The sequence below is a fragment of the Oncorhynchus nerka genome, linkage group LG3 (assembly GCF_034236695.1).
Source record: "Oncorhynchus nerka isolate Pitt River linkage group LG3, Oner_Uvic_2.0, whole genome shotgun sequence".
NCBI lineage: Eukaryota > Metazoa > Chordata > Actinopteri > Salmoniformes > Salmonidae > Oncorhynchus > Oncorhynchus nerka.
In genome coordinates, this window is record NC_088398.1 from 45,278,196 (window position 1) to 45,304,291 (window position 26,096).

The window sequence follows — 26,096 nt, forward strand, 5'->3', positions numbered from 1 at the left end:
GTACATATACTTCAACCCTTTACACTTGTGTGTATAATGTAGTTGTTGTGAAATTGTTAGGTTAGATTACTCGTTGGTTATTACTGCATTGTCGGAACTAGAAGCACAAGCATTTCGCTACACTCGCATTAACATCTGCTAACCATGTGTATATGACAAATACAATTTGATTTGATTTGGAAACTGTTCCGGTCACTCAGTCCTGGGCAATCAGTCCTGGCCTACTACTTACTAGTCTCCTCTCATGATCCCTCACCTCTGGCCCATTATCCTCTACTTCCTCACTGCCTCAGCTTAAGACACTTTCTGCACTGCTCGACCCTGGCAACCTCATCTTGTCTCAGTCACACAGGACATTTCTGATCCCCAGCAACATAGGCTCCCTCACATTTGAAACACTACCTTTTCCTCCAAAACTACACACTTCTTTGTCTCCTGCCCTCCTGCACACCTCTGCATCTTACACACTGCTGCTACATGACCATAACCTTGGCACCTGAAACATCATAGCGGATTTGGAACAGACAGGATAATTCATATATCCTAGCATGACTTTATCAGGCAAACACTCAATATCAAAAGGATAAACTGGGTCTCCGTAGTCTTGCGTTCAAAACAAATTGTATTAGTCACATGAGCCCAACACAACAGGTGCAGACCTTACAGTGAAATGCTTACTTACAAGTCCTGAACCAACAATGCAGTTTAAAAAATATGAATAAGAAATAAAAGGAACAAGTCATTAAAGCGGGTGCAGACGTGACAGTACCGGTACAGAGTCAATGTGCGGGGGCACCGGTTAGTCAAGGTAATTGAGGTAATATGTACATGTAGGTAGAGATATTAAAGTGACTATGCATAGATAATAACAGAGAGTAGCAGCAGTGTTAAATGGGGGGCAATGCAAATAGTCTGGGTTTCCATTTGACTAGATGTTCAGGAGTCTAATGGCTTGGGGGTAGAAGCTGTTAAGAAGCCTCTTGGACCTAGACTTGGCGCTCCGGTACCACTTGCCGTGCGGTAGCAGAGACAACAGTCTATGACCAGGGTGGTTGGAGTTTTTGACCATTTTTATGGCCTTCCTCTGACATCTCCTGGTATAGAGGTCCTGCATGGCAGGAAGCTTGGCCCCAGTGATGTACTGGGCCGTACGCATTACCCTCTGTAGTGCCTTGCGGTCAGAGGCCGAGCAGTTGCCATACCAGGCAGTGATGCAACCTGTCAGGATGCTCTCAATGGTGCAGCTGTAGAACCTTTTGAGGATCTGAGGACCCATGCAAAATCTATTCAGGGAGAATAGGTTTTGTCGTTCCCTCTTCACGACTGTCTTGATGTGCTTGGACCATTTTCCTTTGTTGGTGATGTGGACCCCAAGGAACTTCAAGCTCTCAACCTGTTCCACTACGGCCCCCTCGATGAGAATGGGGGTGTGCTTGGTCCTCCTTTTCCTGTAATCCACAATCATCTCCTTTGTCTTGATCACGTTGAGGGAGAGGTTGTTGTCCTGGCAGCACTTGACCAGGTCTCTGACCTCCTTCCTATAGGCTGTCTCATCGTTGTCGGTGACCAGGCCTACTACTGTTGTGCCATCTGCAAACTTAATGATGGTGTTTGAGTCGTGCCTGGCCGTGCAGTCATGAGTGAACAGGGAGTACAGGAGGGGACTGAGCACGCACCCCTAAGGGGCCCCTGTGTTGAGGTTCGGCGTGGTGGATGTGTTGTTACCTACCTACCCGCTCGCCAACAGGTCTGCATCTCACCAAACGGCGTAGTTTAAGAATATTGTGGGTAGTGCTAAAAATAATGACATTATATCTGAATTGCTACATCTTTATGTACCTTCACCATTAAATCGCAATGAAACAGTAATGTAGGTTTCTCACTTAAGGGTGGCACAAATTGGGATATGTGGGAGGGGAATGGGCAGGGCATATGCTAATTGAATACTGTAGTAAAAACGAGTGTTTTTGCAGACATTACCATAGTATTTACTATAGTATACTACAACATTATATAATAAGTACTACACATGATTGGGGGATACTATAGTGTGTAGTATAGTATTATACAGTATTATATAGTAAGTACTGTAGTATTTTTAAAATCTGGGTTTACATCAATTGAGGCCGCAAAGGTAAACAGCCGGACTAGGTGGGACTTGAACCAGCGAACGTGTGGTTATGGGCCCACCTCTGCACTAATATACAGAACGTACTCCTTTTTTATTATTTTAATTTAACTAGGCAAGTCAGTTAAGAACAAATTCTTATTTACAATGATGGCCTACTCCGGCCAAACCCAGACGACGCTGGGCCAATTGTGCAACGCCCTATGCGGCTCCCAATCACGGCCCGGTTGTGATACAGGATCGAACCCAGATCTGTAGTGACACCTCTAACACTGCGATGCAGTGCCTTAGACCGCTGCGCCACTCAGGATCCCTTACCTGCAGGGAGGCTCCTGGTAACAAATCTGAGGATCATCTGTCATTCTTTGGCTCTGCCAAGAGTCAATTTGTGTGTGTACACCTAGACCTAGCTACCTACATACATATATTTCTCTTTCATTGACATGGCTAGAGAGGAATCCACTCTGCAAAGGGATAACCTTATTATTCTCATCTCAATGAATACTGCCCTCTTTTGGATTCTCATGGTACCACAGTGGAACACAAAGATAATCATTAGTAATTGTTTCCCCAATTTAAAAAAAATCAAACAACACGGAGGGACATTGATGTTCTTTGTGTTTCATTGCAGTTGGATACTCCTCCATCATTGACATCACAACAAGGACAGCTAAACTCTGTAAGTATATTGGTCTGTCTATCAATTTACTATGTAGGTAAACAGATGTCACCACCATTATGAAGAATTTTAATTTTCAGAAATTGAGAGGCCAGACTGAAGCACTGTATATCTTGACAAAGTCTAACAATAGACTGAGTCCATTTTCACCCATGTGGATCCAGGGAGTCCAAGACTATTTACATCGGTCATTTCTGTTCACAGATATTTACAGTGCCTTGAGAAAGTATTCGGCCCCCTTGAACTTTGCGACCTTTTGACACATTTCAGGCTTCAAACATAAAGATATAAAACTGTATTTTTTTGTGAAGAATCAACATCAAGTGGGACACAATCATGAGGTGGAAGGACATTTATTGGATATTTCAAACTTTTTTAACAAGTCAAAAACTGAAAAATTGGGCATGCAAATTATTCAGCCCCTTTACTTTCAGTGCAGCAAACTCTCTCCAGAAGTTCAGTGAGGATCTCTGAATGATCCAATGTTGACCTAAATGACTAATGATGATAAATACAATCCACCTGTGTGTAATCAAGTCTCCGTATAAATGCACCTGCACTGTGATAGTCTCAGAGGTCCGTTAAAAGCGCAGAGAGCATCATGAAGAACAAGGAACACACCAGGCAGGTCCGAGATACTGTTGTGAAGAAGTTTAATGCCTGATTTGGATACAAAAGATTTCCCAAGCTTTAAACATCCCAAGGAGCACTGTGCAAGCGATAATATTGAAATGGAAGGAGTATCAGACCACTGCAAATCTACCAAGACCTGGCCGTCCCTCTAAACTTTCAGCTCATACAAGGAGAAGACTGATCAGAGATGCAGCCAAGAGGCCCATGATCACTCTGGATGAACTGCAGAGATCTACAGCTGAGGTGGGAGACTCTGTCCATAGGACAACAATCAGTCATATATTGCACAAATCTGACCTTTATGGAAGCGTGGCAAGAAGAAAGCCATTTCTTAAAGATATCCATAAAAAGTGTTGTTTAAAGTTTGCCACAAGCCACCTGGGAGACACACCAAACATGTGGAAGAAGGTGCTCTGGTCAGATGAAACCAAAATTGAACTTTTTGGCAACAATGCAAAAGGTCTGAGGTCTGTCCAACGCTGGTCCGACCAAGCTGACTCCACACTCCAAGACTGCTTCCATCACGTGGACTGGGATATGTTTCGCACTCACAAACTTCTACAGATGCACAATCGAGAGCATCCTGGCGGGCTGTATCACCGCCTGGTACGGCAACTGCTCCGCCCTCAACCGTAAGGCTCTCCAGAGGGTAGTGAGGTCTGCACAACGCATCACCGGGGGCAAACTACCTGCCCTCCAGGACACCTACACCACCCGATGTTACAGGAAGGCCATAAAGATCATCAAGGACATCAACCACCCGAGCCACTGCCTGTTCACCCCGCTATCATCCAGAAGGCGAGGTCAGTACAGGTGCATCAAAGCTGGGACCGAGAGACTGAAAAACAGCTTCTATCTCAAGGCCATCAGACTGTTAAACAGCCACCACTAACATTGAGTGGCTGCCGCCAACACACTGACACTGACACTGACTCAACTCCAGCCACTTTAATAATGGGAATTGAAGGGAAATGATGTAAATATATCACTAGCCACTTTAAACAATGCTACCTTATATAATGTTACTTACCCTACATTATTCATCTCATATGCATACGTATATACTGTACCCTATATCATCGACTGCATCCTTATGTAATACATGTATCACTAGCCACTTTAACTATGCCACTTTGTTTACATACTCATCTCATATGTATATACTGTACTCGATACCATCTACTGTATCTTGCCTATGCTGCTCTGTACCATCACTCATTCATAGGGCGGCAGCGTAGCCTAGTGGTTAGAGCGTTGGACTAGTAACCGGAAGGTTGCAAGTTCAAACCCCCGAGCTGACAAGGTACAAATCTGTCGTTCTGCCCCTGAACAGGCAGTTAACCCACCCAGGCCGTCATTGAAAATAAGAATGTGTTCTTAACTGACTTGCCTGGTAAAATAAAATTAAAAAAAATATGTCCTTATGTACATATTCCTTATCCCCTTACAATGTGTATAAGACAGTAGTTTTGGAATTATTAGTTGTTGGTTATTACTGCATTGTCGGAACTAGAAGCACAAGCATTTCGCTACACTCGCATTAACATCTGCTAACCATGTGTATGTGACAAATACAATTTGATTTGATTTGTTATGTTTGGCGTAAAAGCAACACAGCTCATCACCCTGAACACACCATCCCCACTGTCAAACATGGTGGTGGCAGCATCATGGTTTGGGCCTGCTTTTCTTCAGCAGGGACAGGGAAGATGGTTCAAATTGATGGGAAGATGGATGGAGCCAAATACAGGACCATTCTGGAAGAAAACCTGATGGAGTCTGCAAAAGACCTGAGACTGGGACGGAGATTTGTCTTCCAACAAGACAATGATCCAAAACATAAAGCAAAATCTACAATGGAATGGTTCAAAAAGAAACATATCCAGGTGTTAGAATGGCCACTTGTTGTTGATTCTTCACAAAAAAATACAGTTTTATATCTTTATGTTTGAAGCCTGAATTGTGGCAAAAGGTTGCAAAGTTCAAGGGGGCCGAATACTTTCGCAAGGCACTGTATACCTAGAAAACGAGAAATTAAACTTGTGAAAGTTGTGACACTTTTCCAGATTATGTCATGATATATGATTCAGTCAAGTTACTGCTGAGTTTAATTGAATGTCTCGTCAACTCATTCAAAATAAACAACAGAGGCTTTTGCCTCGAGAAGAAGTGTATGACAAAATCAACGGGGTGTGGAATTTACCCAGTGACCAGGTACAAATCAATTACTCTAGCTAGTTAATCCTCCAGGAAGTATTTTGAAGTAAAAAAGTGTTTCATGCCTTTACAAGGAAACTAACTGTCCTGAATTGTATCTTGTAGGGTAATCTGGGGACCTTTTTCATCACTAATGTTCAGATTGTTTGGCATGCCAATATGAACGAGAGCTTCAACGTCAGCATTCCCTACCTTCAAATTGTACATGTCGTAAACAAATGAAGTAATCGAAAAAACAGCTGGCGTGTCCAGCTTAACAAATGACCTTTTGAGGTATTGAAAGTGATCAACTATTTTCCTTATTGTCACTTCTCTTCTCTGTAGCTTTCCATCAGAATAAGAGACTCAAAGTGTGGCCTAGCTTTAGTGATGCAAAGCTCTCAGCGGGTAATTGGGATCATTTCAAATGTAACCGGTAGCATTTTACTTACTGTGTACCATAGAATTACATATAGAACTAGTAGTTTAAAAGCATATATAGTATATCTATGTAGTATCAGCTTTAAAAGATGACAGAAAATACAGAGAAAATAACTTGGCTTTTGCATGCCATTTACTGTTGTGGCATACTCCTGAGTACATCTTTTTTAAATTTGTTTGGAGACTGGAGGATATGTGCTTTGATTTAAGATCGACCCAATGGTAAAAGCTTCAAGATGCAGTTAAAGAGATCAACTCACTCCATCTTTGGAGTGGACTATGAGATGGAGGAAAAAGGTCATTCTATATTATACTGTACCACACTTTTTCTTATCTTATGGCTTTGCCATGTTTTAACAAGACATTGAATTATGAATTTGTGTGGCGTGATTCTCCTTCAACTTTTCTCTCTCCCAACAATAATTCCAGCCTCAGCCACTGGAGGAGCTGACGGTGGACCAGATGATGTGGAAATTGAGCCGAATGAGCAGACTGATGCTTTCGCTGTGTGTGCTTAGACTGTCATCCCTCCTCTGGGAATCCGTTATTTGTTTTCACACTCTGAAAATAGCAGGTTGCTAAGTCATGTTACACAACATACCGCAAACATGGCTTTATGTTGCCTAGTGCCTATCGTGTTTATACAGACTGAGGTGTACTTTGTCAAACGGTTTGAACACATAACCTCCTATTAAGGCCATTGTCATGACTGATTTCTATTGTTTGCTTGTAAGGCTTACTTTTCTGATGGTAATAAGCAGCAAGACCGGGAACCTGTGTTTTCCGAGGAGCTGGGATTTGCAGTTGGGAAGGTGAAGGAGGGGTTCACACTTCAAGGACTGTGGGAAGTTATGGGCTGAAGCATGAACGTTGATAGGCGAGTTAGGTGAACATAGTTCCTCAAATCCATCCTTTCTTTTAAATGACACAATTGACACACTACAGTTTAAGTTTGAGTTAGAGTTGTATTTTTTACAGAGACAGTGCACATTAATCAACGGTTCAGTAAAAGGGTTGGTTTATAAGCATTTGTAAAAGTACAAAATATTTGGATATTTACTCATAGGTCTGATGTATATAACAAAGACGGAGACCTGATGCATGTATGGGCAACATGTAAGAAAAATAGTGTGCCATAAATTTAAAAATTCTACATAAGTGTAGTGTTTGTCTACATTTTTATTTGTTCAATTAAATAGAAATTGTAAAAGAAAATAGTTGAATTGTGTTGTTGTTTAGATGTAATAATTAAATTATTTAAGTAAAGTAGGCAATTGTCTGACCTTTCTTAGTTTTCAGAATGTCTTAACTGGGTTTTTGAAATGAGTTGAAGACATAATCCAGTGGCATGTGGGGAAAACTGAGTCATTTGTTTTTTGGACAATGATCTAAAGGCTATTAACAAACGTGCCAGAGGAGCTCAAGTATTTTACAAATGGTTCATGAGGACAGACTGTTGTAACTGCAGCTGCTCATTGACCCTGCCTATGAGGAAGGTCAGTCCTTCCGGAAATATACTCACATTTAATAATAAAACATGCTCAATGAGTCGCACACAAATAAATACCCAAAGATTTTCAGGACTAAAAAGAATCATAGTACTTGATATAAATAAAGGTATAATAACAGCTTCAGGGTACTCTGTAGTTCACTATCTTTATTTGAAGTATTATATACTATTTTACTCTAATCGTGACAATCACTGGACAATCATAAATCATTTTGTAAGTGATAAAGGGGAAAATCCTAATGATTCATACAAGTTGCACTTGTAATTGAGTTTGGGGATGTTTGCTCACCACTGCACAGAACTGCACCAGTCATTTACAAATGCAATGTGTGTGAAGTAGTCATATAACAATAATTGTTTGCCAACTACCACTGACAAGGGTCCACAGTTGTTTCTTTCACTCTGTGACAGCTGTGTGATGCGGCCAACCTGAATTCTTCCTCAATGGAGTGAGTGGATATATTTAGAGGGCCGTAGTTATATTGTAGGGTCTTCCGACCTGGGGCTCTATACTGCTCAGTCCAGTCGGACAGTGTGCTGAGAGCTGCATCCTCCACGTTCTTTGTCAAGTCGCGTTTCTTTCAGCATGGATCCGAAAGCTGTAAGGGAAGATTTGCGCCTGTTTCAGAGCACCCTGCTCCAGGATGGCCTGAAAGAGCTTCTAAACGAGAACAAGTTTATTGACTGCATTCTAAAAGTGGGAGACAGAAGCTTGCCCTGCCATAGACTCATTTTGGCAGCCTGTAGTCCTTATTTCCGAGAGTTTTACTTCTCAGGCGATGCTAAAGAAATGGATAAGGAGGTTGTTCTGGAGAATTTGGACCCCGCAATCATGGAGATGATTGTCAATTACATGTATTCAGCAGAGATTGACATCACAGATGACAATGTGCAGGATATCTTTGCTGTGGCAAACCGTTTCCAGATCCCCTCAGTGTTCACAGTGTGTGCGAATTTCCTACAGAAGAAGCTGTCCCCGGGTAACTGTATGGCCATATTCAGAATGGCACTGGTGCTCAACTGCCCCAGACTGGCATTGGCAAGTCGAGACTACATTGCGGATCGTTTTGAAACCCTGGCCAAGGAGGAAGACTTCTTAGAGCTTGCCTCTCATGAGCTTTTTGCCGTCATAGGAGCGGACTCTCTCAATGTAGAAAAGGAGGAAGTGGTGTTTGAATCCCTGATGAAATGGATTCGAAAAGACAAGGAGAACCGTGTCAAGACTCTAGAAGAGGCCTTTGACTGCATCCGTTTCCGTTTACTCCCAGAGAAGTACTTCAATGAGAAAGTGGAAAAGGATGACATCGTCAAGGCTGACCCTGAGCTCCTCAAAAAAAACAAAGTGATCAAAGATGCCTTTGCTGGGAAACTCCCTGAGAATAAGACAGGAGAGTCAGGGAAGGATGCAGTCAACAGTAAAGAAGGAGAGGATAGCAGGTTACCTGGTTACCTGAATGATATCAAGAGAATTGGTATGTATGCCAAAGATCTCGTCTTGATGATCAACGACACTGCTGCAGTGGCCTATGATGGCGTTGAGAATGAATGCTTCCTTGCTGCAATGACTGAGCAGATTCCACGCAACCATGTCAGCCTGACATCAAAGAAAAACGATCTCTTCATCCTGGGAGGATTGTTTGTCGATGAAGAGGATAAAGATGCTCCATTACAATGCTACTTCTATCAGGTAATAAGCTTTGTGTTTTCATTCGCCACAACTGATCAAACTTTAAATCAACACCATTTGTAACACCATGACTTAGCAAGGGGATAATCTTTAACCACCAAACTTTTGTCATCAGAAATAGCTTGATTACTATAAATTTCTAATATCTGGGTATATTTGTTTTTACAGCTAGACATCCTTGCTGCTGATTGGATAGCTCTGCCCCCTATGCCCTCTCCCAGATGTCTGTTCAGTATGGGAGAATTTGACAATCTCATCTTTGCTGTAGCTGGTAAAGATCTACAGTCCAACGAATCTCTCGACTCTGTAATGTGCTATGATGTTGAGTAAGTAGGACGAGTTCATATTCCTATGCTTATTTCCTGTCACGACATGACTGAGGAGCCTGAAACACACTTGAACCTTTCTATCTGTTCCCTAGGAAGATGAAATGGGCTGAGAGCAAAAAGCTACCTCTGAAAATCCATGGTCATAGTGTTGTTTCCCAGAATGGGTTGGTGTACTGTATCGGAGGGAAGACGGATGACAAGTAAGCTTGCTCTTTGTACAAAACACACCTTGTCATTTCTAATTGTTTGATACTGATACAGTAAAGGCATGCAATAGTAGAGGAATGATGTAAAAATTACATTTGTGTCATTTTATAATCCTCATTGTGATGTTCCATCCTTGTTTTTATCAAAGCAAAGCCATCGATAAGATGTTTGCGTACAACCACAGGAAATCAGAGTGGAAGGAGGTGGCTGCAATGAAAATGGCAAGATCCATGTTTGGGGCAGTCGTTCACAATGGGAAGATTGTGGTGACTGGAGGGGTCAATGAAGATGGTCTCACTTCTGCATCTGAAGCATATGACTTCGGAACCAACAAGTATGTGCCTTGACGTTGAAGTCGGTATGATTAGCAACAATGTAACAAAGCCATTCAATTAACAATGATCCCCATTCCAGGTGGGCACCCTTCACAGATTTCCCCCAGGAGAGGAGCTCAGTAAACCTGGTCAGCAGTGGAGGATTGCTGTATGCAGTTGGAGGCTTTACCATTGTGGCGACGGAGGACGACAAAGTTGCCCCAACGGAAATCATTGACATCTGGCAGTAAGTAAACTAGTACCCAAATTGAATCCAATCCCACGTACCCTGCCACCATCTTTAGAGATGGTCTATATTAAAAGCTCCTTGATAATGTCTAACGGTGAAATGGTGCCATTGCCACTATTGTTCTGTGCCAAAGGCATAACGTCAAACTTCTCTTTTCTCCTGTGGCAGGTATGAAGAGGATAAGAAAGAATGGACCGGAATGCTCAAAGCGATGCGTTACGCCGCAGGGGCCTCCTGTGTGTCTATGCGTCTCAATGTAGCCAAAATGCCCAAATTGTGAACAAGAACACAATAAGTACTGTACCGTCTAGATGTAACATGGAGAACTGCAAAAACAATGTATTTAGATTGACTGTCATCGGGATCCTTCATGATTTGAACGCACAATAATATACTGAACAAAAACACATGTAAAGTGTTGGTCCCATGTTTCATGAGCTGAAATAAAAGATTCCAGAAATGTTCCATTTGCACAAAAAGCTTATTTCTCAAATGTTGTGCACAAATTTGTTTACATTCCTGTTATTGAGCATTTCTCCTTTTGCAAAGATAATCCATCCACCTGACAGGTGTGGCATATCAAGAAGCTGATTAAACAGCATGATCATTACACAGGTGCACTTTGCTGGGGACAATAAAAGTCCACACTATATTGTGCAGTTTTGTGTATTCCAAGTAATGTGAAAACCATAGATAGGGGCCTAATGAATTTATATGAACTAACTCAGGGAAATCTTTTAAACCTGCCTGTCTTTGTAAAGAAACAGTTTGCTCCCTACAACTTTTTTTGTATTTTATTTATGTGGGACAGATTATTTGGATGTATCAAAACCACAAAAACAATGCTATTTCTTATTACAAACATTTACTATTGTTTGACAAACGTTACACTTCATATGATACAATCTCTTGGCAGGAGATGAGATAACTGCATGTCCACTCTAGGATTCGGAGTCGGCAATAACAGCAATTGTTAATGATCTGCCTGCAAAAATACATTTCCACAGGCAGACTTTGTCTCTCACATCAGTAGCAAAAGCAATATAACACGTGTCATTGATTCAACATCTAGGTGCTTCAGGAAAGCTCAGTAACTATCTTCTTCCTAAGGTATTCCTTCCATGCATCCAGTGTGGAGAGCTCCATAGAGTTCCATTCAAAATGAGGGATCTGTTTAAATGACATTACCATTAATCAGTGATGTAGAATGTTATATACATTAATTCCACTTTTGAGGACAGACATTTCACACACATACCTGGACAACATGGTATCCCAGAATCTCCAGATGTCTTTCTCATCATGATTTCCCCTTTCATGTGACGAGACAGTTTGTAGAATGATTTGGAATCCAAGACGTCCACAGTAACACTGAGTAAGTGAAAAAGGGAGAAAAAAAAGTCCTTGTTCAGTACCTATGAAAACCCCTTCAATGCATTTACCCATGATAACAGAACATCAGCAACACTTTTTCAACCAAAAGTTCTGAAATCAACCAATCATGTTTCGTACGTGGTGCCCCTGGAGGGACCTCACTCCTCTCCTTCCCTACAGAGTCAGAACTCCTTTGTAACCTTCCCACCGTCAGATATCTGCAGCTGGCTCTGCTCACTGTAGGTCACTGCCTGGTGGTGTCTGTCCAGAACACATTCAAAGTCTAGGGAGATCAGAAGAAATACAGCTCACAACTAGAACAGGTGACACATTTGATTACCTTTTGAGTTTAACACCAATCCGCTCTGGACACTCCAACCACACAGACCGATTCAGCTCCGTGAGACGCAGGCGGATCCGCATGTTTTGGGTGTCAGGCAGGGCTACCACATAACAGAGAGGTTCTCTTATCCCTTTATCTTTATCTGAAAAGGATGTTTTCAGATAGTAGGGGATACAGGAAGCTGGCTTTGTCTTCATTGGGATATTTCTAATATAATTATATAACAAACTTTCTAACTGGGAGTCCAGCTTGGCAAGGAAATCCACGTTGACGATTTCTCGAATCAGGTCCTCCGGGAAGAAATCAGCCACAGGCAGCAGATGGGATCAAGTACCAGCAGATTGAGGTCAAAGAGACCTGGAGGAAGAAGATCAATTAATTTGTCTGGTCCTTTTGATGAGTTCCAAATACAAAAATGTAACATAAACCACAATCACTTACTGATGTGAGGTATGAAGTGCTGAATGCAGATGTCAAAAAGCTCATCCCCCCTTGCTAGATTATAATTCAGTACAGCAAAGGGCAGCACGGTGGCATAAAGTTGCTGAGTACTGAAAAGAAAAACATTGTTCTGGTATGGACTCATTCTATCCGTCTCTACATATATACAGGCAAAATAACAGTATTCCCTGATGCGAAATAAAATGTAATGTCTCAAAGTACCTTGTTGATGTGCTCCATGGTCATGCTAGCTACGCGGTCAATTAATGGAGTACAGCGGTGACTAGTCATGGTCAGAAAAAGGGCCATCTCGGGCACATTGGCCCAGATATCTGGTTCTCCAGCCTCCGGAGCGTAACCATGGTCTCCTCCAGCAGAATCTCCTCAAACCATTCCCCTGACATGTACTTGAGCTCCTCCAACACCAGGTCCAGGCGCTCAGCCTTGCGCAGGCGCTCATGCACGCAGCGGTTCAGTGACTGCCGCAGACGCACATACTTGCTGGGAGTGTTGTGTCAGTAGGACGGGTCATTGCTCACCCACTTAGCGACAGCCATTGCAAAGGTTCATTCAGATTACACTGAAGCAGCACTGCCTCCACCCATGAAATTACGCCTTCGTCGAGTCCAGGTAGCATGGTCACCTCATATGGGTAGACACTGTCCTGCAAGTAGCAGTGAGAAAAAGTTGTATTAGCCTACTTTGTATAGTATGCAATAAGAGTGACCTGTCATACAGGATCATAGTGGGTAGAGATAGATCTTTAGAATAACCACTCACTGAACTAGGATGTTCCTTAATTTAGTGAAGAGCTCTGGACTCTGGTAATGCAGCAGGATCAGGGTTTGTGTGATCCTGGATATCTCAATGGGCTTGAAAACATGTAGGTTCTTGTAGACTACAGACACAATCCTGTAAAGAGAACTTGCTTCAGTTGTATTGTCTAGATGCAACTTTCAGACAAGGCTGTAACAGAGAATTAACTTACTTTGGATCAGCTGCAGGTTTCTACGCTGAATCTCCTTCAGTGTCTCTGCCACAGCCAGGGCCCGCTGGCATTAAACTCCTCTGCCTAAAGCAGTGTTGTACTCTCCAGCCTGAAAGAGAAGTACTTATCAATGAGTTGGTGTTTTGCCCTGCCATGGGGCCAAGAGAAACAAACAGCTTGGTGAAAGGGTCTATGCTTGAGTTCACTAGTTCCACTAGACTATGTTTTGCAGCCAGGCTAAGTCACAGTTGTAGAAATGGAGTGACTGGTAGAGGATCCTGCAGAGACATGTCCAGAATTATTTTATGTAATATCAAGGACTTACAGATTACTGGAAGTGATCTTTTTTTTGTGTACCTCACATCATCAATTTGTGGAGAGTTTTTGATTCAAAATGTCAGTGATCTGACCAATCAGAGGACTGTTCTGCAGATGTTGATCACTTAGGCAGACAGCAAACTTAGACAATGAAGGCATCAGAAATCTGCAAAACAGTGAATTTACATCTGTACACCAGCTCACACCCCTCAATGATTCTGCTGTATTTAATGGCAAATATATATATATATTTTACCTGTATAATCTAAGCCAAGCCTCTGAGACCAAATGATGAACAAGATAATCACATGGTTCCACATTGAGCCTTCAAAGATACAAGGTTGATGTGAAAACGTTTTTTAAAAAACATTTCAGGACTGATATAGGCTTACCCACCTAGCCAACATCTGTACCTGAGAACATTTTAGAGCATGTCCACCAATGTGAAATCATCCACAAGCTCAATTTTGTTCCCAGCCAGCACCCGGAGTCAGGAACTCAGGGTGGCTTTTAAAGAACTCAACCGTTCTCAGCATCTGTGGCTTCTCTCACTGGAACTGCCAGAGCATGCCAGCTTGGCCTTGTTCTTGCCCACCACCTCCAACACTTGGTCTTCACCTTAGCAGGTGCCAAGCCGCTCTAGAACCTGGTCCTGGTTCACTGCACCCCCAATGCAGAAACCTGCAAAAGTAGAAGCTCCCAGTCACAGCTTGGAGCTGAAACAAGGTCATGGGGCCTAGTTCAAGTGAGAATGGAATGCCACATCTTCAGAAGGTAACCACTGCCAAGATCAGGCCAACATAACTTAGAATCCACAGGGAAGGAGAAATGCCTGCATCTGTAGAAAGAGAGCATCATGCAAAATATAGCAAAGATAAATACATATCTCCATAAAAAAAAACTAATTCTTATCCCTCATCATTGGAAAATCATGGTTTTGATTTAGCCGATTAAACGCAACGACACGATTTAAGATAGAGTTGAGAGGCCATTCGTGTGGGCGAACTAGAGCACAGACTTCACATCGAAATACGTTTTTATCAAAACCTACTGATTTCAGTACCCAAAGAATAGCCCGAAATTACACACGACATTGTTCTATCTACTACTACGGCTAGCCTTAGCATTGACATTAAAAGCGTGTCATGCTATTCACGTGAGGACACGACAATGTCAACGTCCGTCCTGTTACGAAAACATCTTGCCGTATACAGTATCATCTGGAAATGTATGCAACAAAAGTTCAACATTCACCTTCTGCTAACGTTTCTGTTAAGCGTTTACAGTTTCGCACCAATGCTGCAAGGCAAACGCAGCGTTTCATTGGAAATTAAAGTAATTATGGTGTACAAAAAAGCAGTGTCGTTGTGTTCCAAATGTTAACTGGTGTAAATCTATTTTCGTTTCCGTTTGATCAAATTGTGAATTTGCATAGTTTCGTTAGGGAGCACGTACTCTGTGAAATGCATGTGCGCAATAACTAAATTCGCTTTGCACTCCTAATTAACGCAATTTTTGGCAAAGAGTAAAGACTGCAAAACTTAGTCCACTCTGTTCTTAACAGATTCTAGTTTTGGGAACAGAAAACTGTATTGAGATCAAAGGTTTCACCAGTGAGAAAATTAGCCGAATTTAGGCCAAAACCATCTCGTTCCAGCTTCCTTCCCACTGGGCTTCCTTCCCACTATCTTGTGGAAACGCCAAACGGAAGCTTCACATTTATGCATCCGGTGATTTTTATCTATTTTTTATTGTATTTATTTTATTGTTTTAAAAAGTATACACACAATAAGTATACAAACAGACAATGATAACATATGCTGGGGGGTACAAGAAATTACAGATTATACAAAGACTTAAAAGAAACACACATCTTGATTGTTTTAGCAGCTTTCTTATTCGAAGAATGTAGAATGGTCTTAATGTACGGCTCGAATTCCGTATAGAAAATACGGAAGAGTGTTTTTTAAATTATTGCATTTACATTGATGAATATGACATTTTGCCATTAGCACAATTAGATTCATGAGGTAAAATTGCTTTTATTTTTCCTTATTATAGCAGCACATTCTTCCATAAAAAATAAAAAAAGTCATCAAGAATATTAACAATTATAAAACTATGAATAACTTTCCATAATTTCTTTACCTGTAGACAATGCCAAAATAAATGCTCAACTGTTTCTGGGTGCTCAACACAAAAAGTACAGTTAATGTTAATGTATTTTTTGAGTTTCTTCAGGTAATGATTCGCAGGGCAATACTTATGGATCTTTCTGAAAGAGACCTCTTTGACCTTGTTAACAAGCAGGTATTTGTGTGGTAATAACCAGACTTTTTTCCAACAGATAATATTGACAAATGTATTTCAGTAAGGTGTGACAAAAGGAATGGATACAATATCCCTTAGATTTAAAAAAAAAAAAAAAAAAAAACTTTATTTAACTAGGCAAGTCAGTTAAGAACTAATTCTTAATTTCAATGACGGCCTAGGAACAGTGGGTTAACTGCCTGTTCAGGGGCAGAACGACAGATTTGTACCTTGTCAGCTCGGGGATTTGAACTTGTTTTGAACTTGTTTCTATACAAAATATCCTTATTGTTTCAAATGAAATACCTATGTGGGGGGAAATTATGTTTATATATTAACGACCACGCCAACGACCACGCTAAGAATACTTGTCTATGAAAAGCAGATCATTTTGTAGATATCTTATCAATGTTATAGTTACAAAGTAACATACAATTGAAGCCACTGCATCCGGTGAAATATCTGTTTGTTGTGTCTGTGACTACCTTTTACCGTAATCCATGATCAAGTCCCTCGTATAAATAACATGTAATAATTTTCTCCCCTAGTAGTCTATATTGTATGTACTCTACACAAGCAGCAGGTAAACAGTAACTGAAGAAAAATATGATATTTTATACGTTTTTAGTGTTATAAGCAATCATCATAACCCCCCAAAACCAGCCAGATCTACCAGTAGACTGTCCGCAGGTGTGAAATGTCGTCTTCTGCGCATATTTTTACCCAAAATGCTTTGACGTTTCCCGTCGCGCCATCTTTAGAAAACATTGTGGAAGAAGCGGTAGCTTAATGAAACTCGATTTCACCTTGTTGAGAATAACTACCGTGAGATATTGGCCAACTGAGCTCATTTGTGTAGGTCAACTCTATAATGTCTACGCTATTGTACATTATGTCTATTTTAAATAACGTTGAATGAAAGGGAAGACTGAAATCTATCAAACAGTTAATTACGTTAGCGAGCTACTGCTGTTAGCTAGCAGGCCACAATCCGCATGAGCACAAGTCATTACCTAGCAAGCTTGCTAGTTAGCGTGGACATTTCAGTTTGCATTGTGTTTACTCTAACTAAATATTAACGTTATTCATTCATGTTGATAAAGCTAGCTAGTTTTTATTTCCTTTATCTTGCCCAGATTTTGCGCTGCCTGGTTCTTCTGCCAATTAATTGGCTAATGCGCTATATTAGCCTGTAGAGATGGGTACTATGGTTGTATTTGTAAACAACTAGCGGCCTACGCTAACTAGCTAACTAACAGCAAAAAAACTTGTTTCAGCTATAGAAGTTTGATCATGGGAATCAAGGTTCAGCGTCCACGCTGCTTCTTTGACATTGGCATCAGTAACGTGCTGGGTAAGAAGGCTTAGGTTTTCATTTGGTCTTACCGTTTATCATATCTCTGAGATGTAGCTTAGAGACGCTTTACTAAAATATGCACTGACATGAACATGGTTTATTTTGCAGTTGGCAGAGTTGTGGTAGAATTGTTTTCTGATGTCTGTCCCAAAACATGTGAGAACTTTCGATGCCTCTGCACAGGTAATTTACTTTTTCTTGCCTTGGTCTGACATTGGTGTACCATATTTAGATTCTGTACATATTGTCATCTCTGTTTTGACTTAAACATTGCTTTCTGTGTAGGCGAGAAAGGAATTGGAAAAGGTACACAAAAACCTCTGCATTACAAAGGATGCCTATTCCACAGAATTGTGAAGGACTTCATGATTCAAGGAGGAGACTTCAGTGAAGGTATATGAAATATGCCTTAACCAAAGACAACATTGGAAATGTTTTTTGTTGTTGATGATTTTCTAATATCTATATTCCTTCTGTAAATCAGGCAATGGAAAGGGAGGGGAATCTATCTATGGTGGATTCTTTGAAGGTAGGACTATTTTACAGATCATTTAGTTAAATATTCTAATCAAAACCATCCTCAAGAACTAATGTCATGTCTGTGTCTCAGATGAAAGCTTCTCTGTCAAACATAACAAGGAGTACCTCCTGTCAATGGCAAACAGGGGCAAAGATACCAATGGATCACAGTTTTTCATGTAAGTCTATCAATGTTTTAATTTTGAATTGGCCTAGCTGGAATCAGTTGGTCATTCATTCATGAATTTAACATCTTGAGTGAACCTAACTTACAAAAATATGTTTTACTCTCATTCTAATCTTCTGTTCCATTTTTCTTATTGGTCTACAGAACAACAAAACCCACACCACACTTAGATGGGTAAGTATAACATTTGGACAAGTATTGCAACTTAGTTGACCATTTGTATCTGCTTGAATTGTATTTTCATAATAAGAGCATGTTATATAAATGGTGATCTGTTCTTCGTTGTTATCACCTGTCATAACTTGCTTATTTTATTCTAGTGTCCATGTGGTTTTTGGCCAAGTGATCTCTGGACAAGAGGTCGTTCAGACAATGGAGAGTCAAAAGACAGATGCCGGCAGTAGACCATACGCTGAGGTGAAAGTTATGAACTGTGGCGAGCTCATTCCAAAATCGAAAGGTTTGTACGATTCAAAGAAATTTGGCAAGTTGTTTTAAGCTTGTTATTGCTTTAGATTGTAGGTCTTGGACTGTCTTATCGTCAGGATCAAAGCTTTTAAAGGTATCCTTAGCGCTGGTTAAGTGTCCTCTACTATTTACAGCAAAAAAAGAAGAGAAGAGAAGACAAAAGGCCATCTCCAGTGGCAGCGACAGCTCAAGTGACTCTGACAGTTCTGACGTCTCTTCTGAATCTGCGAGTGACTCTGATAAAGAATCCAAGAAACGGAAGAAGAGGCACAAGAAAGAGTCCAAGAAGAAGGACAAGAAACAGAAGAAGAAAGATAAGAAAGGGTTTGTACTGAAAACTGGTTTAATTTTGCTCCCACAACCACCTTCATTAAAGCATAGGTTTGAAGTCTGGTCTGTAATGTCTGTAGGTCTGAGCCCCGCAGTGGTGATGAGAAAGAGGAAGAGGTTACGTCTACGGTACGACCAGAGGAAATCCCTCCTATCCCAGAAAATAAGTTCCTTATGAGGAGAAGTCCTCAGCAGCAAAAAGAAGAGGCTGAGGCTGGAAAGGAGCGGGAAAAGGCTAGGGAGAGGGAAAAGCCTAGGGAGAGGTGAGTTCATGGACAACACAGAACAACATTTCATTCTGAACCTTTACAACTGGGAACTATATTCATTTAGATACATTTTTGTTTTGTTGCAGAATGTTTAATTGTCAGTCAACATATAAGAGGAGACTTCTGATGACAAGATCAGGCAGGACGATTAAAGGCAGAGGTCCAAGAGTAAGTGCACTATAGAAAAAGTACAGTACTATCATACCATTTCTGCAAAACAAGGATCTAGAAAGTGAATGTCAATTTAATCTTTTACTTGTAGCGGTACCGAACTCCGTCACACTCCAGGTCAAGGTCAAGGGATCGTTTCCGACGCAGTGAGACTCCTCCACACTGGCGCCAGGAGATGCAGCGTGTACAAAGGGCACCAAGAGCATCCAGTGGAGACCGCTGGATCAAGGGTGACAAGTAAGTCTTACCTTTTTTTATTTGTTAATATGGAACGGTCAGTGCTGGACTGATAAGCTGATTTGACCTTTAACAGCCTGATCTAATTACATGGCATCTCAAGTATTTCCTAATTTCTCCTATTGTCAAAAGGGATCATCAGCCAAGGTTCAATTATTTAAGTTTTATTCAAAGAGTTAACTTGGACTCTGTGTTTCCTGTGGGGGTGACAGTTCTCTGTATTTTTGTTGTAGGGGTGACATGACAGAGAGCAGGAATGAGAGTGGCAAAGCTCCAAGAGGAAGAGGGAGGAAGACTTCTGAAACCAAGCATGAAAACACTGCTGAAAACTCCAATCAAAACAGAGAGAAGGAGAAGAAAGGTCGCTCTCATAGATCCAAGAGCAAAGAAAAGGACCCTAATAAAACTGAAGACAAGCATAACAAACACAAGGCAAAGAAGGCCAAATCTCAAAGCCGCAGTAGGAGCAAAGAGAAAAGTTGTAGGTCCAAAAGCAGAGAGAGGGATCAGAAACATGGCAAAAGTGATGATAAAAGGGGCCGCTCAAGAAGCAAGGACAGAAACCTAAATAAAGAGAGGGCCACAGAGTCTGGAACTCATGACTGTGATAGAAGTAAAGAACGCGTTAAACCCACTGAGGCTGACATTAAGAACAGAAAGGAGACAAAAGGAAGAAATGGTGAGAAGCTGAGGACAAAGTCTAGAAGCAAGGAGAGGAACTCTGGAAAGAACCGAAACCGATCTAACAGCAGAAGCAGGGACAGGGGGAGACGTGCCTCATCTCGAGACAAAGAGCAAGCACGGGACAGAGAGCGAGGTAGGGAGCGCAGTAAGAGCATGGAAAGACAGCACCACAGAGAGAGGGAGGACAAGAGGAGAGGTAGATCCAAGAGCAGAGAACGGACAAGGAGTCCAGACAAGAATAAGAGCAGGGACTCTCGTAGAGGCAGGCGCTCCAGGAGTAAGAGCAACAATAGAGACCATAGCAAAGACGGTTCATCTCATCAGAGGAAGAACAAAGACAGTGAAGACACTCACAGACGAAGGCGGTCCAAGAGCAGCAACTCAGAGAATAAAGGGAAGGACAGAAGTAGAAAGAGCCCCATCTCCAAGAAGAAAAGGGATGGCAGCCCAGAAAAGGAGTCCTCTCACAAGTCCAAAGATGCAGGGAAAAACCCTGAGCGGAATCAAAAGTCAAAGAGCCAAGAGAAGGATAAAAACCACAGCAAGAAAAAGAAGTCCAGTTCTGATGATAGTGATTAGTCCACTTACCTAGTCCACTAAATGTTCATTCCTGTCCATCCTTGAACATACAAATTAATGCGCTGATGCCTAATAATGTGTGAGGTTCTGCTGTAGACCTATTTTAGACACTTGTTAGATATCACAACAGATCCAATTCTGGAATATTTGTACAAATTAAGATTTCATAAGATTTGACAGCGGCTAAAAGCCATTTTATGTTTTAGTTTTTTTTTTTTTTGCTGTCAAGACTAATTTGACAAATGTTGGGAATGTAATGTTTATTAATGGTCGAGTAAGGAAGTGACTGAACAGGTGAGTGTTGGAAGGAACATTTTTGTCAGGTTTTATTAAAAATGTTCTCTTTCAGTCTGGTCTCGTACTGAGGGGACGTGATTCCATTGTGATAATTATAATGGAAGGGATGAGTGTCTTTCTGGGCTATATGCCTGACTCAAGTAATATTACATGTATGACTAATCATATGGTTATTTTCAACATTTTGATTGTTTAAATTACCAACAGTCTCATTGTGACAGAACATACTGTAAGTGAAACATAAAATGGTTTTGTAAAAAAAAAAAAAAAAACTTTCCTTTTTAGTATGCTGATATTTAAGTGGAGATGTCAGAGAAGGCTCAATTTGACTTGAAAGACAGGTAAGAGTGCAGACATTTTGTGAAATGATTGGGGTGTTAGATGCGTATACCGTTTAGTTCTTCTTTTTTTTTTTACCTGTTTCCGGGAACCAGAACTTTTTATCTTGGCCTCAGTCTCAAATTAGTTTTGTATAATTGTATCCATTTTTGTTAGTATTTTATGTTAAGATTTTCACCCATTACATCTTTCAAATTGTTTAAAATTCCTCACCAGAGCAATGTGTAAATACATTGCTGTGAAGTTCCATGTTAGTTCATACTAGGTGTTAAATTCCTGGGCATGACTTTCCTTTAAACTATAAATGAAAACCACTGGCTTTGTAAAAACGGGCCGAATTCAATATTCCCCAATGAACCATGTTTTAAAATAAAAGGATATGGTTAAAATGTTTGTTTTATTGTCTATAGATTGTTTATTATAATGTTTCGCAGAAGAATGAACTGATACAATAGATATAAAGATAACATTGACATGTCACATTTTAATCTGGGTGAATCTTATGTATTAAAATGAAACCGTTGCACTATATGTCCTGGTCCCAGATCTGTGCTTTAGCCAACTCTTGACTATCTTTGTCATGTAGGTACAGATCTAGGACCAGGCTAGAAATTATCAGCAGTTTCCCAATTTGTGCACTAGTTTTAATTGAATTGTGTGTATGTATATTATGTAAAATAACAAAACTAAAAATCTAATTTCAGAGACAGTTATACACTCTACATTTCCATATTTCTGAGATGAATCATCTTTGAGCGCTGAAAAGACTGCAATCATCCCACTAGGTCAGTCAAGTACTTGCCTATCAAGTGTGGGTTTTTTGAGTGTGAAATAAATGACATAATAGGGGGTATATCATAAATGCTTAGGAAATGCTGAATTCCATTGGTTTATTGTTTTTCTAATCATGCTTCACCTGACCATGTTACTTTTTTTAACAGACGTCTACCATGTGAATCCAAGTCTTTTCTTGGATTGCTGAATATCACGCGTCTCATTCAGCTCTTTGATGTCCTGAGATCTACTGCTGACGTAATTGGGCATCTGGACACCAGTGTCATCTTGAACCAAGTAACTTGGCCTCACTCCTCCAAAGATGGGGCCAAGACCACCTCCAATTCCCTCCCTGGCAGCTTTGCGGAGTGGGTGAATATTTCTCTTGGCCTCGGTGGCTGTATCGATCACATTGTTTGCATACTGCTGGAACTGCTTCTCCTCCACAGCAATGAGCTCTGCATTTTTGGTCTCAAAGTCCTGTTGTTGCTTTCTTGTGTGCTGTTCCTTGGCACGTTTTTCAGCCTAAACAGCAAGATTTCAAATGTTAAATGAAATCTTATGTTGCTTCATTAGAAGTGTTGCTGTTGCTGACACATTCCACTACGTGTCATTGCGAAAATAGTTGACATACCAAAAATGATCAAGAATTGTAATCACGGAAAGGCAAAGTGCAAATCAAATCCAAGCTCACCATTTGATGAATGTAGACGTCTTGTAAAGTTCTTCCATCCGCTTTCATTTTCAGTGCCTTCAGGTGTTGTTTTTCAATAAATATTCTGTCTGCTTCTTTCTTGGCATAAAGCATGTCAATAGCTCTCTCGTTGTGTTCTCTTTCCTTCTGCTCCTGTTCTTCTTTCTGGGGGAAAAAAACAAGCCAGTGTCATTGTGATAAGACGTTTTTTTGTAACATATAGGCCGGCATATTCATTGATAAATATTAATTCTGAGTTTAATTTTGTGAGAATAATATTTTGAGCTCCCAATTGTCCCTTTGCTTGTGGTAGGGTGCACATGCCATACCATTTTTTCTCTGTGTGAGGCAATTGAGTCCAGCATAGCCATCCTCTTGTCATCTTTCTCCTTCTGCTGCTGTGCCTGTCTGGCATCCCGTTGAGCAATAGCCTTGGCGATGAGTTCCTCATTTTCCGTCTGCTCCTGCTGTTTTGCAGCCAGTTTATTCATGATCCCCCCCCTGTGCATTTGGACCTCTCTTAGGAGGGGAAAACGGTTTAGAAAATCTATGTCCATGAGACTTCCAGAATTGTAAGACTACAGTCGACTAGTGATGCCACAGCTATACTCATTTCTTATTGTGGGACTTCAAATGTTTTATCGAACTGTTTACTTTCTCCTAATATGTCTACTTACCTGAACATCTCTTCCTCTTTGTCTTTCCTTAACTTCACCATTTTCTGTTTTGCATTTGCAAAAAGCCTCCTGCGCTCCTCTTCCATCTCTTGCTTTTGTGCCTCTATTGCTCTAATGATATCTCTGTTAGAGAGATGCTCCTTTTAAATACAAATGCAGGATTAATTAACACACCCCCATGAATCTTGTAATATTGCTCTAGTGAGTGAGACATTTGAACATTGATAACATCCAAATACCTTACCATGTGAGCTTTCATGGTATTTCTCTTCTGCTCCTCTTTCTTTTGCTCCTGCATGCATTGCTCCCACAGAAAAAGCTCTTTTAGTCGCTGGAGTTCCTCAGCCTCTTTCTTGTTTTCCAGTTTCTCCCGTTCTCTATTCATCTCATGTTCCTTTGCCCTAATAGGGGGAAGAGGCCATTCATCATACTAAACCATTGAGAGCATTCAGTCTATTCTATTTGGACTGCATTTAAATTAATTTGACTCCATGGTAGAGTATATGGTAGTCGGTGGTATAGATATTCTATTCGATAACTGCTGCCAGGTTGTTAGGTTTCAGTGAGACTTACTGCTGTTTTAAGTCTTCTGCTGTGGCCTGGATGTCAAGCTTCCTCTGCAAAGCTTTCTGCTGCTCCTTTTGCAAAGCTTCATCCTCTCTACACTTAATGATAGCCATGATTTCCTTGTCCACATCTTTGGAGGTATCCTGCTTTCTCTGCTTCAGTTCTATCTGGGCCTCCCTTTCCTTCAGGACTTCTGTCAGCAAGAGTGCACGCTGGAAGAAATAACAATATTGCATTTATTCAATTTAACTCAGAAATGCACATTATAAAGAACACAGCATGTCTTCAGATGAAAAAAATAATTGCAGAAGACAATTTTAACTTATAAGAAATACAAACATGAAATCCTTTCACACGATCAGTCTCGTAGTACTGTTGAGTTTTGGCCTTTTCAATAGCTTCTTTCCTCTTTTGCGCCTGATATTTAGCCTCCTCAATATCCATCTGTTTCTTCTCATCTTCTTCAAGTTCCTCCCGAATCCTCTTTGCCTCCAGTTTCTTTTGTCTTTGTCCCTATGAAGTGAATGGCACATTTTACTCAAGTGGGTTGTGTAGAGAGATTGGGTTAAATGCGGAAGACACATTTCAGTTGTACAACTGTCTAGGTATATCCCCTTTTATTTTTTTTAGCCTAATGTTTTGTATGAGACTGATCCTGAGGCTGCCTGTGGGCACATGCACAGAGTAAGACATGTATAATAGCTACCATTATGCATTATGTTAAAAACAAACTAACAAAGATACTTACAGCTATTGTGTTAGACCAGAATTTTACCACCTCCTTGGACCTCAGGTGCATAGCTTCTCGTTGTTTGGTTGCTTCCTTTAGACTCTCGTTGTATTTATTCCCTTGATTCAAACTACCTTGAATTCGGAGCCATTCGGCTTTGGGCAAAACAGTGACTTGTCGAAGATCTGGTGGTTGCATTGCTTTTTTTTCCTCAACTGCTAGCGCTGATAATAGGATAAATGAAATGGGGAAGAAAAGAAAAAACAATGCTTATGGTATAACAATGTTATGCTGTGGTAGGCTATGCATAGATCTTGCTTAATCATTTTTACACCGAGCAAAATATGCAATATTAGCTACACTACAGTAACGTTACAAACCCATAAATGCGTCAAGAGAGCAAGTAAACGAATAGGCTATGCAAGTAGTCAAACACACTTGTTTTGCTGGACCCACTCCTTCGACCAAACCGGACAACAGTCGCAGTTTCCATTTGATCTTAATGTATTTTGGTTTCAATCGACAACGTCGTTGTGTAAAAAAAAAAAGTGCCTTTGACGGAATGTTTTCTGTAGGACTGTATCCAGTAACGATGGACACATTTGTTGCAATGTATCCTAGCAACGCTTTTGCGGCCGGATACCAGCTGCGTAGAGCGGAGACCTGGGAACACACAGAGACCAATCAGAATGCGAGTGATAGAAGAACCACGGTCAAGTAAAAAATCCATTGTCTCCCACCAGATGGTGTCATTTCTACGCGGAAAAAAAGTAAAGATTGTCTGGATGCAAAACAGATGGAATATGAATGGCTTTGGATTCAGAATTGGAGCCTACTCAGATGTTATTTGGTGTAACGTTATTCCGTTTGATTATTATTTCTTGTGGCTGTTGGGGCAAATGTTTTTCTTCACTTTTTTTGATGGAGAAATGTGACTTGTGGAATTCCTAGATTAATTACATTTGTTTTACGTTTCACACATTTCTGTAGAGGTAATATCTATTTTTTTCTGATGGTTACATTGTATTTCATATGATTGCCTACATGTATAAACAATTCAAATAGCTAG

At 40.7% G+C, this 26,096-nt stretch overlaps 3 protein-coding genes, 1 long non-coding RNA gene and 1 pseudogene across 8 annotated transcripts; 3 read left to right on the forward strand and 2 right to left on the reverse strand.

Moving 5' to 3' along the window:
- The first annotated feature begins 2,278 nt into the window (after positions 1-2,278).
- On the forward strand, positions 2,279-6,937 carry LOC115116303 (Bardet-Biedl syndrome 5 protein homolog; annotated as a pseudogene).
- Positions 6,938-8,077: 1,140 nt separating this feature from the next.
- On the forward strand, positions 8,078-10,844 carry LOC115115393 (kelch-like protein 41a). The gene is made up of 6 exons (XM_029643888.2): positions 8,078-9,274; positions 9,443-9,600; positions 9,696-9,803; positions 9,959-10,144; positions 10,225-10,371; positions 10,543-10,844. Exons 1-6 carry the CDS (start codon positions 8,174-8,176, stop codon positions 10,652-10,654), a joined length of 1,812 nt encoding a protein of 603 aa, XP_029499748.1. The 5' UTR covers positions 8,078-8,173; the 3' UTR covers positions 10,655-10,844.
- A 283-nt stretch (positions 10,845-11,127) lies between these two features.
- Positions 11,128-15,527, reverse strand: LOC115108862 (uncharacterized). 5 transcript variants are annotated; one of them, XR_003860411.2, is made up of 8 exons: positions 14,235-15,527; positions 13,521-14,004; positions 13,313-13,444; positions 12,755-13,196; positions 12,533-12,642; positions 12,089-12,448; positions 11,633-11,745; positions 11,128-11,544 (listed from the first exon to the last, which is right to left on the reverse strand). It is a non-coding gene; the product is annotated as an uncharacterized LOC115108862 (long non-coding RNA). The 5 variants fall into 5 exon arrangements; XR_003860414.2 differs by having other exon boundaries at positions 11,132-11,544; positions 13,521-13,629; positions 13,878-15,527; XR_003860416.2 differs by having other exon boundaries at positions 11,132-11,544; positions 13,521-13,629; positions 13,846-15,527.
- Positions 15,528-16,892: 1,365 nt separating this feature from the next.
- On the forward strand, positions 16,893-21,978 carry LOC115108793 (peptidyl-prolyl cis-trans isomerase G-like). The gene is made up of 13 exons (XM_029633400.2): positions 16,893-17,003; positions 17,426-17,502; positions 17,614-17,688; positions 17,791-17,898; positions 17,990-18,034; positions 18,116-18,203; positions 18,356-18,385; positions 18,532-18,671; positions 18,814-19,003; positions 19,090-19,272; positions 19,365-19,446; positions 19,541-19,686; positions 19,920-21,978. Exons 2-13 carry the CDS (start codon positions 17,442-17,444, stop codon positions 20,947-20,949), a joined length of 2,178 nt encoding a protein of 725 aa, XP_029489260.1. The 5' UTR covers positions 16,893-17,003; positions 17,426-17,441; the 3' UTR covers positions 20,950-21,978.
- cfap210 (cilia and flagella associated protein 210) lies at positions 21,503-26,025 on the reverse strand. Its single transcript, XM_029633402.2, has 9 exons — positions 25,466-26,025; positions 25,046-25,251; positions 24,637-24,810; positions 24,304-24,509; positions 23,975-24,131; positions 23,731-23,870; positions 23,383-23,572; positions 23,054-23,218; positions 21,503-22,884 (listed from the first exon to the last, which is right to left on the reverse strand). Exons 1-9 carry the CDS (start codon positions 25,518-25,520, stop codon positions 22,531-22,533), a joined length of 1,647 nt encoding a protein of 548 aa, XP_029489262.1. The 5' UTR covers positions 25,521-26,025; the 3' UTR covers positions 21,503-22,530.
- Positions 26,026-26,096: the final 71 nt, after the last annotated feature.